The sequence below is a fragment of the Marmota flaviventris genome, chromosome X (assembly GCF_047511675.1).
Source record: "Marmota flaviventris isolate mMarFla1 chromosome X, mMarFla1.hap1, whole genome shotgun sequence".
Lineage (NCBI taxonomy): Eukaryota > Metazoa > Chordata > Mammalia > Rodentia > Sciuridae > Marmota > Marmota flaviventris.
In genome coordinates, this window is record NC_092518.1 from 36,865,259 (window position 1) to 36,879,962 (window position 14,704).

Sequence of the window (14,704 nt, forward strand, 5' to 3'; positions counted from 1 at the left end):
TTTGTGAACAAAATCATATTAAGAAAGTCTGAGTTTTATTTAGCGTTATATCTGAGGCACTAATGAAAATAAAGGAAGAAATTAAAGATGGATTCCACATTTAATTTTAAGGAGTCTCACGATAAGGAAAGTACTCTGTAACCAATCTTGAAAGTATGAAAACATCATTATGTTTACAATACACAAAATATACTACAATGATGTCCTATCAAATGACAATAGTCTCAATATCTTCAAAGTCTTTTCAATCTAACGTCTCCATGTTGTTTTTCCCAATTACAACTAAGTATTCTACAGACAAAACTAACAATGCAGAAAGCTTTCTGGGCTAAGAAAGCTGTGAAAGAATATGATGTTGGCCCTGAGAAACAAATAAACTGGCCTAGTGTTCAGCCAACATAATGCTACAAAAAGCCCGAAAGTGTTAGTACTTACATCTCAGACTAGATAAAGGAGACAATTCTCTTTAAACTACAATTTTATACTTACATAAAAAATCATGGTTCTTCAGACAGTAAATTCACATTATACTAAGTATTTTAAAGCAACATTTACTTTTTGGTGAAGGGGCCAACATATGAATTAGGATTTTTAGAAATGAAAAAGGAAGTACACTCAAGGTTAATAAAATGAATGAATGACCCAACTATGTGTGTTCCACTTACTTCTGCCCAGGATGACAAATAAACAAATTAGAAGCTAACATACAAGAAGTATTTTTAAAACCACAGACATCAAAATGGGAAAAAGAGATTTAGACATGATGTAATATCTCCTCAGAAGAGCCTTCTTTGAAATGCAGTTATTATATAAGCATAGTAAGAACTGTAGGAAAAAAAAAACCCAAAGACTGGTATTACATCAGTAGAATCTATATAATGACTTTAATAATGCTATTATTTCTAAAGTCTTTCACAAAAGGGCACCACGATTCTTCAGTTTATTGCAAACATAGCTTTAAAAAAAAGTCAGCCCTAATATCAAAGCTAGTTTTTAATTATTGGCACTATACTATAAAGCACAATGAAGAACACCTTATTTAAATAAGAGGAGGATATTTTATTGGGCAATAAATCCAACCAATTTTTTCTCTCTCCAATGGTGATATCTTACACACTAGTTTCTAAATAGATGCAAATGTTTAAAAAATGACGAAAGCCATGGTTTGCTCCAGAATACTATTATTCACATACCATATAGGTTGTTTTACAGCAGATACTAGTTTGCCAAGCTTCAGGTGGCAAAATGCTAAGTTGTGAATCTGGTATTGTCCAGCTAGTTGTTTCTCCTTGTTCTGGAGACTCTGGTGGCATGTGCTGTTGAGTGATCACCCTGTTGCCACCACTTCCCTTCTCACAGTTGGATCCACTACTAGAGTAGAACATTCATGTCCTTAAGATGCAAGGCCTAGCAAAAAGCCTCCCACAAATCCACTGGATATCACTATGTTCTGTTTGATAAATTCTGTTGCCTGAAAAACAAAGTAAATTTTAAGCAAAAACACTCTTAATTATGTTACAATATGGATTAACTTGGGAAACATGTTAAGTGAGATAAGACAGACAAAAAAGAACAAATGTATGATTCTACTTATGAACCGTTAAATTCATAAAGTCAGAAAGCAGAATAGAGGTTACTAAGAAAGAGGGAGAAACTGGAAATCTGTATTTAATGGGAACACTGAAATGATTAAAAAGAAAGTTCTACAAAGGGACAGTGGCAATAACTGCACAGAAGTGTGAATGTACTTAATGCCACTGGATTGTACATTTTAAAATGGCGAATTTTATGTTAAATATATTTTACCACACAAAAAAGATACATTTGAAAAAATACTCTTAATTGTTGAACCTGGAGCTAAGTAACATTCTCAGCTTAATTTGATGACTATTCAGCAAAAATTCCTATGTACCTACTTACTACACAGGTGCCAAACACCAAGCAAAATCCCAGAGCTGTCCATTACAAATTGAATAAGCCTAGAGTCACAGCCAAGCCCAGAAAGCTCTTCAGCTACTGAAATAATTGGTATCTGAGCAGCAATAACCTCACAGGTAAAAAGAAATTTACCTATAGGGCAGATGTAAATGCCCATTCATCAAGTCATTAACAGATTATTTAATAAATGGCCACAGAAGGCCTGGTATTTATTAATAGCCCATTTAGCCAGTAAGAAAAAATATATTCAAGATAAAAATGTTGCTTAGATTAACACAATTAACCCAAACAAAACCACAACAAAATTATTAGAAAAAAACAAACTGTGGAATATTCTGCCTAGATGCTTAAAAAATGTCAAGGTCATAAAAGACTGGGGGAGGGGGAAGGATGACAGGTGAGAAAACTACTAAATGAAACTTGAGGCATATGATAATCAAATGCCTAGTCTTAGCTAAAAGGTGGAGAATACACAATTCTTAATTGGAAAAAGTTAAAGAAGATATTTTGTGAAAAATCTTTATATGAACCATATATTAGAAAATATTAAGGTATCATGTTAAAATTTTTTGGATTCATAATGGTATTTGTAGTTGTGAGGAAAATATCCATACTCTTAAGTAGATACATGCTAAGGTATTTAGGGGTGAAGAGTCATAACAGATTAAATAGTTCAGGGAAACAAATGTAATTGTCACCCACACAGACAAATGCAGCAAAATATGAACAATTTGGTAAATAGGTGAAGGGTGTTTGAGTATTCATTTTTATCTTTCAATTTTTCAATTGGTTTGAACATTTTCAAAATAAAAAATTGGGGGATCTAAAAGGACAAAACAAAAAAAAAGGAAGGGAGTATCCAATTCTAAACAGTATAAGAAAATATACAAATTAATAAAACTAATATGTTGATCATATTAACAAAAATAAAGCATATACATTTTCAAACTATTCTAGCTGAAGAAAATAATAAGTAGTTTTACTTTTATTTTACTCTACACACCCCCACACACATACATCTACAATTATAAAAGCAGAGGAAAAGTTGGGGAAGAATAATGTTATCAGCTTTTTCATGTAGATCAAAATGGGTGGGAAATGAGAAAGGGAATCTGTGTTAACTACCAAAACAAATAATAATTGACTTGAAAGGTTGTTTGATCCCCAAATTTACTTAACACTCCAGATATATGACTAAAACCATCATTTTTTTAAAATAAGGAAAACCCCAGTCACATTTTCTGTGAGACCCATTAACAAAAAGAGGAACCCAAATTATATTTCTTACTTCTTCAATTATATTGTTGATTTCAGGTGCTGCTTTATTTGCTCGTTTCTTAATCTGTCTTTTTGCTTTGTTTACATCTTTTTCAACTCTCTTCCAGTCGACCTGCACATAGCCACTGTGACTGGCGATCTGCAAAAATGTAATAAAAATGGCTATTATCCAGGAATGTATTAACATTTAGATTGCAAGGAATCCATGAAACTTGTAAGAAATTGTTATTTATTCACTAATTTATTCATTCAACAGATACTGAGTGCATAGTCTGTGCCAAGCATTGAAGGGAGACATAAGCTCCACTAGGTCAGTTAGGGAGAACAGATATTAAGCCTAAATAACTAATTACATTTAGAAAAATGTAGTACACGATGGGAAAGATTCCAAAATTAAAATTATGCTATAATTCTATTATACCTTTTGGAATAGGGAATTAGTTAAAAAGGACAGAGAGTAATCAAAATTATATAGCTAATAAATAGTATCTTTTGATTAAACAGATGTTTAATTACTATGAATCAGAAGCCAGTTATTAGGTCACTAAAGAAATCTAAAGTAGCCAGATAAAAGCTCTTCACTAACTCTCTTTACTTAAGAATACTTTCTGGTAATTGCTTTTGAAAGTAGAATATAAAAGAAATATGCTCTATACAAGTCTCATGCCATAAATCCTTTTAATACAACTACAGCTAAATGTCTATTAATCATTAAAAAAAAAAACTCTTATATGGTGCTACCCAGACACTGCAAAATCTGAACAGGAACAATAGTTTTGAGTATAAGCCAGTACAGTAAGTTGGTGCCCCAAAATAATAAAATCAAACATAAATAATCATATGAATATACACAATATATACCATTATAATTCCATTATATATATGTGTGTGTATATTATTATAAATAATTTCTCCTGAGCTTATACTCAGTAATTTTTACTTTATTTTTTAATTTTGTAGTGCTGAGGATGGAACCCAGGGTCTTATGCATGCTAGGCCAACACTCTATTATTGGGTTATATTCCTATTTCTCTTTGTAAGCTTTTAATACCTGGTTTTGACTTTTAACCACACATAAAAAGGCTCCTTTTCCTAAGGTTCATTATTTTTTGGTTAGAATAAGCCAAATATTATCTATGCCACCATTAACCAGCAATCACCAAATCAATTGTCATTTTCAAGACTCAACATTTTAAGAAATTTTTTGAAAAGTTAATCTTGAGTTATACTGATAATAAAATAACCAAAAATCTTAACTACATTCCCTGGGGTGATGGCTTATCTACTCACCCCCAATTCTCAGCAAATGAATAAAGGAAGCCATTTAATCAGACAGATCAAATTCTCACAAACAGCATTCAAAAACACAATACATGAAAAAATTTTACATAGCCACTTTTAACCAAAAGGTAATAAATCTGGCGTTATCTGAGATGAAGATTTTGTAGAGTTTAAAGAATCCCCTGTTTTAAGGTAAAATGTCAAACAGTTTCAGGGAAAATGAAAAACCTTGAGATGCTTAGGGGCATGAATGACTCTCTGGGCTTCCTTCCTGGACACCTCCAAGCAGTTAGAGCCTTTTTCCTCTGCTCTCGCAGTACCACATCCACCCTTGAGCTCAGCACTGACCAGATCATTAAATTTGTTTGCCAATACCTACTTCACCCAGTGAACTGTGAATGTCTATGTCCCTAGAGTCTTGAATAATGTCAGGCAAACAGATAAATAAAGAACAATGAATAAATGATGAAAAATACTAAATCCCCAAAGCTGTATTAACTAACCTGGCTCAAATAAGAGTCTAACAAAGGACTGTGCTAAATTATCCCAAAAAGCCCTTATCATGCCTACTAGTGAGTGAGAGAATGATCTCTGTCTACAGCTGGTCAGACCACTACCACTGACCAGATTTTCTTGAGATGTTCACTGCTATCTTCCTTTGAAGGCTCATCTGATCAAACTGAAGGATACCAATCCAAACCGAGCAGCATGTTCCAGTGCAGAGATGGCCGAAAATAAGTAATGTGACCCCAGTGGGTTTCGGGTATATATTCAACCTAATTGACAAGTACCTCCAAGAACTTACCGTACAGAACCCACTTAAATCTTGTCTACCCAGAAATCATCTAAATCTTTCCAGGGAAAAGCAAACCAAAAGATTGGGAAGAAAGTGAGGCAGTGATAATTGTTTTTTGAACAAAACTTGACTTTTCTACAACATTAAAATATTTAATGAAATTAGGTAAAGAGGTTTTATTAGAATAAAAGCATCCAAGTTAAAAATAAGGCTGGCTTTTAGGTAAAGATTCATGTCTGCGGAAAAACTATAAACAGGTAGATAGGGCTTTTTGTGAGCCTCACCATAGGTAATCTAACTGGGCTGTTTCAATGGGAAGACACCCCCCCCCCACTCCCAACTTCAGACTTCAAGATAATTTTTCTTGGACTAGTTAAATCTCCCAAAGAATGGAAAGCCTTATCACACATTTGAAGCTTCCCATCTGTTTTTTGTGCTCAATTCTTAAATATGAATGAGGCATAATGAAGATAACAAGGATCATCATCAGGTAGGAGGAAGACCTTTAACATGAAAACTGAAGATCAAAGAAAACAAGCAGGGACAGGGTGGAAGAATCTAGAGGAAGGGTTGGTATGTAGCTCAGTGGTAGAGCATTCACCTCGCATGCTCGAGGCCCCAGGTTCAAGCCTCATTGAGGAGAGAGGGAAACAAAACAAAACAAAACTTAGAGAAACAAACTATGCAGGAACCGGTTTAATAACAAAATGAGGGCTGGAGGTATAGCTCAGTGGTAGAACACTTGCCTGGTATGTGTGAGATCCTGGGTTTGATCCCTAGCACCACAAAGGTAAGTAAATAAATAAAAGTCAAAACAACAAAACCAAACCAAACCTGATCATTGATGGCCAGTTAAATTTAAAAAGATAATGCACAATTGAAAGAGCTCCCAATGGCCAAAGCTACAACAATTTGAGCAATAAAATGGTGTAAATAATGATTGAATAAAAATTAATAAAAGGGCTAGATATGGTGGCACAGTCCTGTAATCTGGTACTCAGGAGGCTGAGGCAAGAGGATTGCAAGTTCGAGGACAGCGTGGGCAACTGAGCAAGACCCTGTCTCAAAATAAAAAAAAATTAAAAGGGCTGGGGGATGTGGCTCGGTGGTAGCACACTCCTGGGTTCAATCCCCAGTACTGGAAAAAAAAAAAAAAAAAGCAAAGGGAAAATCTAGAATGGGACTGAAGGGAGATCCTAGGATACAAGCTGTATACCAAGCCTACAAAACAAGAAGAAAAGACGACTCTGGGACAAGTTTGTCCAGAAGATTAAACTGATGGACTATTCCATACATATGACCATAAAAGATTTAGACAACTAGGAGTTATCTTGAGAAATAATCCCAAACTTTCTATAAGAAACAACCGCCCAAACCTTCTCAAACAAGGTTAAAGACCTAAATTCAGAGATGCGACATCCTTGGTGATCTCCAGGCAATGATCTAACACAATTATGAAATAACATCTTATACTGTGTGGGTGAGGATGAGTAGAGAGCATTCAAGTGTGTGAGAATGTGAGGAGGGGTGGGGAGAACAGAACAATTCAATACACCATAGCTAAATTCTCACATTTCATAATGGGAAGCCAATAGTTAAAAACTAAGACTGAAAGATCAAGAAATGTCCAATTAACTTGTTTAGGGAAAGGGAAAATCAGCTAAGAGTTCAAAGTGGTTGCCTCAAAGGAGAGGAAAATTAGGGTAGAGAGGGAGGCAGAGGATTACTCTGATCTGTAATAAGCCTTGTACCAGTATTTGATCCTTTGACTTATGTACATATATAACTTCAAAAATGTAAAAACAGCTATATGCCATTGTCTATTTTTTTAAGTCAAGTGAAGAAGTGGGAATGGAGAAGGAACAAGAAATCTCTAAATGGTTATGATCAAGTACTTGTAAACAACCCTATACTCTGACAAATCCCATTGTTTTGTGGTACTGGGGATTGAGCCCAGGGGTGCTTTATCACTGAGCTATGTCCCCAGTCCTTTTGATTTTATTTTGAGGCAGGGTCTCTCTAAGTTGTCCTGGCTGGCCTTGAACTTGCAATTCTCTTGTAGCTGGGATTCCGGGCCTTGCTGTTATACCTGGCCCCACTGTTTACCTTAAGATGGCAGTATGATAAATACTACTGAGAAACACTTAATAGTGTTATGATAAAAGTTTTTAAATTCTAAGTAAACTAATATTTATCTTTAAGTGTAAGTAAAGGTTGAAAAATCTGGAATCAAGCCTAAAAAAATATTAGGCAATTAGCCTAAAAGCCACTTGTTTCTGTATTTCCTCTTTCAGGTTCCTCCTACTGAGTTTTCAAAGCTAATTATATTTGTAGAAAAAGTAGTTTAAGGAAGATAGGACCTAGCAAAATGTGGGTTTGAATTATCTATATTCAGTGAACAGAAATGAACTTCTGAAAAATTGACATTGCACAGTAGATTAAAATACACAATTCTCTCTGTGAACATTTTAGAAAACTACTTCAATCCAATACTTTTTTTTTGGTAGTACTAGGGATAAAACCCAGGGGCACTTTACTACTATGTTATATCCTCAGTCTTTTTTATTTTTTGAGACAGGGTCTCACTAAGTTGCCCAGGGTGACCTTGAACTTGCAATCCTCCTGCCTCAGCCTCCTGAGTAAACTGGGATTACTGGCATGTACCACTGTGCCTGGCCCAGTCCAGTATACTCTTTTGCACCAATAATGATAGTTTTCAAAATAGCTATAGAATTAAATATGTTCTTCTATACAAACCCAAGTCAAAATCAGCCTAAAGAAAATTCTCTTCTGTATATAAACACTGGCAAAGTCATCCAAAGGACTAAATTTAGACATTAACCATATTCTTTTTCACCTCTTAAGAGGTAATTATGACTAATAATGTCACAAAAAGAAAATACATATCTTTTAAAAAGCTGTTTAATAAATAACTCAAATTCAGTGCTGCACACATGATCTGGTCCCTTTGAACATAAAGGCAACTACACTGGTTATTACAGGATCAATGGCTTAGCTACTTAAGTCAAGATTTTGATTGCTATAAGCATCAATCATTTTTTAAAATCTGGTATAACTGACAGTTCTCTGTATCTTTAAAATTGTTGCTAACATTCATTCCCAAAGATTTTCAATTTTTGGATTTACTATATTTGATCTTCAGGGAATGATATTTTTGGGAAAATATATGCCAAAAAGACATGAATGCCAGATAATATCCTGATAAACATCCTCTAATGGCAAAGCATTTTTAGACCTTATACTTAGAGGAAGATGAACAAAATTAAAATTTTAATCCACCTGCCTCAGTAATAGGATTATGGATAGTTATTTTTAAACCTAATTTTCTACTTTCTATATTATTATGGTTCTTTAGTTTTAAAAAAATGTTAGAAATTGTTAATATCAGCTTCCTCTGGGGAGAATAACTGTGTAACTAGGAAACAAGGAAAAGAAGAGCACTTTTGAATTCTATAAACAGGGAAAAAAAGACCTTCGGAATTTTTATGCATGTGAATTTTAAATAGGGGTTTAAAATGGCCAGGATACGTAGGTTATATTATTGGTGAAATGATTATTTAGCTAGGGAGATATTTTAAGAGGCATTTAGGTAATAATTAAAAAATGAATTTTTAAATTCAACTTTCAAGTTTTAAATGGTATCTTTTTAATAGCTGGAAACAAACTACACTAGAACTGGAGATCTTAGAAGTATTTGATTTGTTGTCTTTCATGAAGATGCCAGCTTTCAAAACTCACTGCAATTTTTCCATACACTAACACCTAAAGGAAAAAAATCTACATCCTGTTAAAGTGGACAGAAGTAAAATGGCTAAACTTGACATTCTTAGTTCTTAAGAGCTACCTATGTAAACACAGGCAAGCATATAAAACTGACATACCTGAAGGAGAAGAAAGCCACCTCCCACTGCAGTAGCTGCAAGTTTTCCAACCTTCTGGAACAAAAATCCTGCACACCTTTAATGAAAGAAATAATAAAAGATGAGATCAATGTACTAAACCCTCTCCTCTTCTACTTTTTATTACTTTCCTAATGTCTTCCCATTCCTTTTGATCATATCCCTTGCCTGCTCAAAAATCCTCAATGTTTCCCTTTAGTCACATAAGCTAGTCAAAAATACACAATTTAAAAATGTTTGAGATTTGCTGCAAAATAAGAGATGGCGAGAGGAGGAGGATTTATAGGTAAGAGTGGTTAATGAAATTGAATGATGAATACTTAGGGGGTTCACTATACACATTCTATATTTGTGCAAGCTGAAATTTCCTATAATAAAAGTGATTTGTTTTCTTTTACTTAATAGTCAAGATATTCCATACACCTGGCCAACATCCACTTTACTCAAACCTTCTGCTTCACCCCAATTAATTTCAAAATAGTTTATCATCTTTGTTTGAGCTATTAATCTCCCTGGTTCTAAGGGTTTTTGCCTAACTCTGCCTATCTAAAGCTTTCCTACCCTTTAAGGTCCAGATGTAGTTCCACTTTTATGACTACACTTCAGCCCACATTTCTCAGAGCCTCCTTATCTATATCTATTTTTATATTAAATCTGTGCTGTCTCATCTATGCTGTAACAGTGTCAGCCTATACTTCAGCGAGCTCATATTCCTTAGTATTCCAGATGCATATTGTGCAAAAGAATCTCAGATTTCTAACTCTAGCATTCTGCACTGAGTTCATGTTCCCCCCAAATTTGTGTCCTTCCCAGAACCTCAAAATGTGATTTTATTTGGAAACAGATTCACTGAAGATGTAATTAATTATTCGATGAGGTTATACTGGAACAGGGTAGGCCCTAATCCAATGTGAGTCATATCACAGAATCATAGACACACAGAAGGAATATGACCATGTGATAACAACAAAGGGAGAGATCAGAGTGATATACTTACAAGGCAAAGAATGCCAATGATTGCTGGAAGTGAGGAGAGAAACATGAAAGAGATTTCTCCCTCTGAGCCTCCAAGAAGGAACCAAGCCTGCTGACACCTTGACTGCAAACTTCTAGCCCCCCAAACAGTAAGAGATAAATTTCTGTTGTTTTAACCCCCCAGGTTTGTGGTACTTAGTTATAACAGTCCTAGAAAACTAATACACCTTCCTACATTTGAAATTACATGATGGGCTTCTCCAGTACCTAGAACCACATATGCAAAAACATCTTTCCAACCAAAAAAACTATTGCTGAAGTCCCAATTTATTAGTACCATTCTCCAGGCCTGCCACCTCACATTTGTCTCAGGACTCTACCTTCCTCATTCTTGGTACAACTGATTGCCAAGTTCTATATCCTCTATCTCCAAAACATTATCTGACTCTTTATTCCTTTCCATTCTTAAGGGCATCATTACCTTGGTAACGGTTTAGGCTTCTATTACCTTGCTTCCAGACCACTCTAAAGGCACACTAACTGGTCTTCACACCTTCCATGTCTCCTAGCAACCACCCCATCTTACTATTAGTTTTAATTTCTTATGATCAAAAATGTATAATGGGATTGGGGATGTAGCTCAGTTGGTAGAGCACCTGCTTACCACATGTGAGCAGACACACACACATACACACACCACAAAACTAAGGCTACCTACGGCTAAATAATTTCCTTAGCTTCTGTTAACTGGTTAAGTTAATGTCCCACTAACCATTCCTCCTTAATATTATAATATACAACATATTAATATATACTAATATATAATATCACATCAATTTTATCCCCTCAGAAAATTCTAAAAATTTACTATATTGAATTTAAAGTCATTATAACAAATCATCTGTATAATATTAACATCCTATTACACAGCTCTTAGGCTGGCATCTGGCTATACTCCAAAAGTATATATCACTATCAAGAATATGTCCCTCATAGGGGAGCCAGCAATAAAGACTCAGAAAAAAGAGAAGCAGCAAATAGCCAGGTTTCTACATATCCAGGTTGGGTACTCCACAAGCTTGTATTGATCATTGTTTGATGGTATTAGTCACTAAGATGGACCTACTAAATTCTGCTGCTTTGTCTCTAGGCTATCCAAGCAAACTTCTGCCAATTATGGGGCTTCTTATAAAGGAGTGTCTACAAGATGAAAATGTACAATGACCTGATAATTCTATTTCTCAATTATTTAGTATCTTTTAATATTGGGCTTTTGGCCCTGACTTTAACCAATCACCCAGGGCATCAAATTATGGGTTTATTTAAACAGAAGGCCATACCCTGAATTATGGAGAAAGAGGTACAATCAACCTATGGCAAATTATCTAAATCAAATTATCTGAATCAGCCCTGATCAGAAATCTCTCTTCTAATTGCAGGCTTTTTTTTTCATGCAGCAGCATTAATAAATACACATCAGTAATAAATACTGCAACTCTGTGCCACAGAATCTTCACAATAGCTGTTTCTATCATAAAAAAAGGCATTTACAAAAGGGCACAGAGGAGTGCACCATCATTCTGAGCACATAAAATACAAATCAAAAATTTTAATTTACACTTATTAAATGGAAATGTTAATATATAAATTAATGTGAGATGAATTTAACAGAGTCTAAAGAAAAAAATATTATTCACAAGGCAAGCACTCTAAATTTAAAAATTCTCTACGATCATGAACATTTTCAAAATAAAGAATTCAACTTGCTTCTGCCTACTCCATTACCTGAGTAATCTTTTGTTCCAAAAATAACAGAATTAGATCAATAGTAGCAACTGTGTAATTATGTGGTCTGATGTTACTTGGTTAGCTTATTTATTAACTACTCCTTAATGTACCCCACAATATTATTATATCAGTAAGCAATGAGTCCTTTAATTCCAACACAGAATATTCAACAGCTCTTCTTTAAAGCATTATCATAATCTGAACCAGCCCACAAAAAATGTCAGCTGTATCATCATTAATTTTTTGAAGCACTATCTCTGAGCTATATCCCCAGCCTTCTTTTTTTTTTTTCTTTAGGACACAGAATCTCCCTAAGTGGCTCAGCCTGGCCTGGATATTTGCAATCCTCCTGCCTCAGTCTCCCAAATAGCTGGGACTTCTGGCATGTGTCACAGAGCCAGCTTTCATCGATAATTTTTACCTAGCATTTATACTGCTCTCTACAGGGTTGACAATTATAGAGGCCAGTTCTGCTATAGGAGTTTCTCACGGGTTTTTCCAGTTGTTGGCACTGAATGGCAAGCAAAAATTTATATATAGTTTTTTGCATATATTTCTTCCTATCTACTCACTATCTCTGAATCAGATCCACATTTGCTAAACTTGAGAAACAGGAAATATGTTTTAAAAAAAGCAAAGGAAGGATAGGAGGAAAGAATGAAATGTTGGTGGGCATGGAAGGGGATCACCAAAATCCAACAGGAAGTCTCTGAAGATAGATCACACCACTTGGATCACAAGGAAACCCCTCAAAGTAGTACTCTTCTGAAATTAACAGTGTACACCCACTGAATGTGCATGGTGACTCTGGCCCATTTATAGAAGGACAATGGTCAGGCTCTCAATGAAATTTAATGAAAAAGATGTTGTTCTCACCAGCCAGTCACGCCACCCATTACAATCTGGGTAGCTACAGAGTATTTTTCTACCATAGGTCCCGAACTGTGGCCAAACACTCGATTCCACCAGTGGTGTCTTCTTGCATACTCAGTTAAATCCAACACTTCGTAAGAGTCGTCATCACTTTCGTATTCTTCAAAACACAAAATAGAAAAAATAAAATTGAGTCAATGGAAAGTCAGAAATGTTCTATACATTTTTCTTTTAATCTAACTTACTGTTCCTTTTGGCCTAAGGTAAAAATGCCCAGATAGAAATTAATAAATTTGTTTAACTCAATTCCTGAGACTAGCCAGGCATAGTGGTGAACAATTGTAATCCTGGCTACTCCTAGGGAGGCTTGAGGCAGGAAGATCCCAATTTGAAGGCCAGCCTGCACAATTTAGAGAGACCCAGTCTCAAAATTAAAAATAAGGCAGCTCAGTGGTAGAGGGCCTCTGGGTTCAATCCTAAGTACTGGGGATGGGGGGAAGGGAGGGCTTCAACAGTAGAGGGCCTGGTAATAAAACCCCCACCTCCTTTCCAAAGGCCCAGGGATCGCCTGGGGACCCTGAGCCAGTGTCAGTTCAGAATTACACAGCAAGTGAGGGTTCAACCCAATCTCAGAGTTGGGTCAGGGTCTGAGCGGGGTCCATTTTCATCAGTGGAAAGAGAGGGTCTTCCTCTAGGAAAGGAAAACACTTCAGAATGGGACTCAAATAAAAACAACACGTTGGAAGATGGAGATGAAGTACTAGAGGTGAAGGTCGGGTAGGGCTGTGTTGGGGGTGGGATCATTCTCCGCCTGAGTTCCGCAGAGCGGATAGGGAGAAGTCTAATTCGGAAGGGGTGGTCAAAGGGAAGGAATAAGCGCTGTGGGCACAAGGTCGAGTGCTGTGAGCCGCGTCCCAAATACTACTTCGGGCCCTGGCCGCTCACCTTGGGGAGGGGGGTTCCGGGACGCCATGATACCGCCGGCGGCCAGTTCTGGGGTGGTCCCCGCCCGCCCTCCTCTCCCACGCACTTTAAGGGCCGCTCTAGGCCGAGGTAGAAGTCTATGGTCTCTTCTTTTTCCTCCACCACCTCCTCCTCCTCCTCCTTCAGGCGCGTTGTCGCGTCCCCGCCCACTTCTCGCCGCGCAAGACCATCTGCGCAGGCGCGTGGCTCGGTAGGTTGGGGGGAGGGACAGTCGGCTCTTAGCCCCGCGAGGGCTATGGGAGTTGTAGTCAGTTGCCCTCCTCCTTCGTGGCGTGGGATCCTCCCAACCCCCTCTAGAATTTCCATAATCATAATTTCAGTTATTTTGTTTTAAAGAGCCTAGGGGCTGGAGAAATGGGTGGAGGCGCTGCACGTGGTAGTGTAGAGGGAAAACCAGGTTGGTATTGACAGAGACCAAACTTAAAGGCTCTTATGAAGCTCTTTTTTTATTTTCCCTAGGCCACCCACTTAGCCTGCTTCATCTACTTGTAGCAAGATAACTGCTAAATGGGGCTGGGGTTGTGGCTCAGTGGTAGAGCGCTTGCCTAACACATGTGAGGCACTGGGTTCAATCCTCGGCACCACATAAAAATAAATAAATAAAATAAAGGTATTGTGTCCAACTACAACTACCAAACATTTAAAAAAAAAATTACTGCTAAGTTAGGTTAGTGAGAATCCCCCGACCCCTTGATGTCAAATCACCCTCAATATCCATTCAAATTCCCCATCCCGCATGTGTTATCTGATCACACAGACCTTCACTGACTATAAATCCTCAACTGTCTTTGCTGTATTTACTGTTGAGCTGGACCCTTCATCCTTATTGTAGTAGTCCTGACACCAATTTCAAGAGTCCTGAATAAAGTCT

The 14,704-nt window shown here is 36.5% G+C and overlaps 1 protein-coding gene across 1 annotated transcript; it reads right to left on the reverse strand.

The window, feature by feature from the left end:
- Positions 1 to 13,942, reverse strand: Fundc1 (FUN14 domain containing 1). Its single transcript, XM_027927353.2, has 5 exons — positions 13,795 to 13,942; positions 12,853 to 13,009; positions 9,196 to 9,271; positions 3,227 to 3,355; positions 1 to 1,471 (listed from the first exon to the last, which is right to left on the reverse strand). Exons 1-5 carry the CDS (start codon positions 13,820 to 13,822, stop codon positions 1,394 to 1,396), a joined length of 468 nt encoding a protein of 155 aa, XP_027783154.1. The 5' UTR covers positions 13,823 to 13,942; the 3' UTR covers positions 1 to 1,393.
- Positions 13,943 to 14,704: the final 762 nt, after the last annotated feature.

Excerpts from the sequence above, each read along its gene's own strand:
- Fundc1 (XM_027927353.2), bottom strand. The coding sequence starts at position 13,822 with ATGGCGTCCCGGAACCCCCCTCCCCAAG. Across the intron at positions 13,010-13,794 it reads CCGGAACCCCCCTCCCCAAG|AATACGAAAGTGATGACGAC; the intron begins GTGAGCGGCCAG and ends TGTGTTTTGAAG. Across the intron at positions 9,272-12,852 it reads ATGGGTGGCGTGACTGGCTG|GTGTGCAGGATTTTTGTTCC; the intron begins GTGAGAACAACA and ends CTTTCATTAAAG.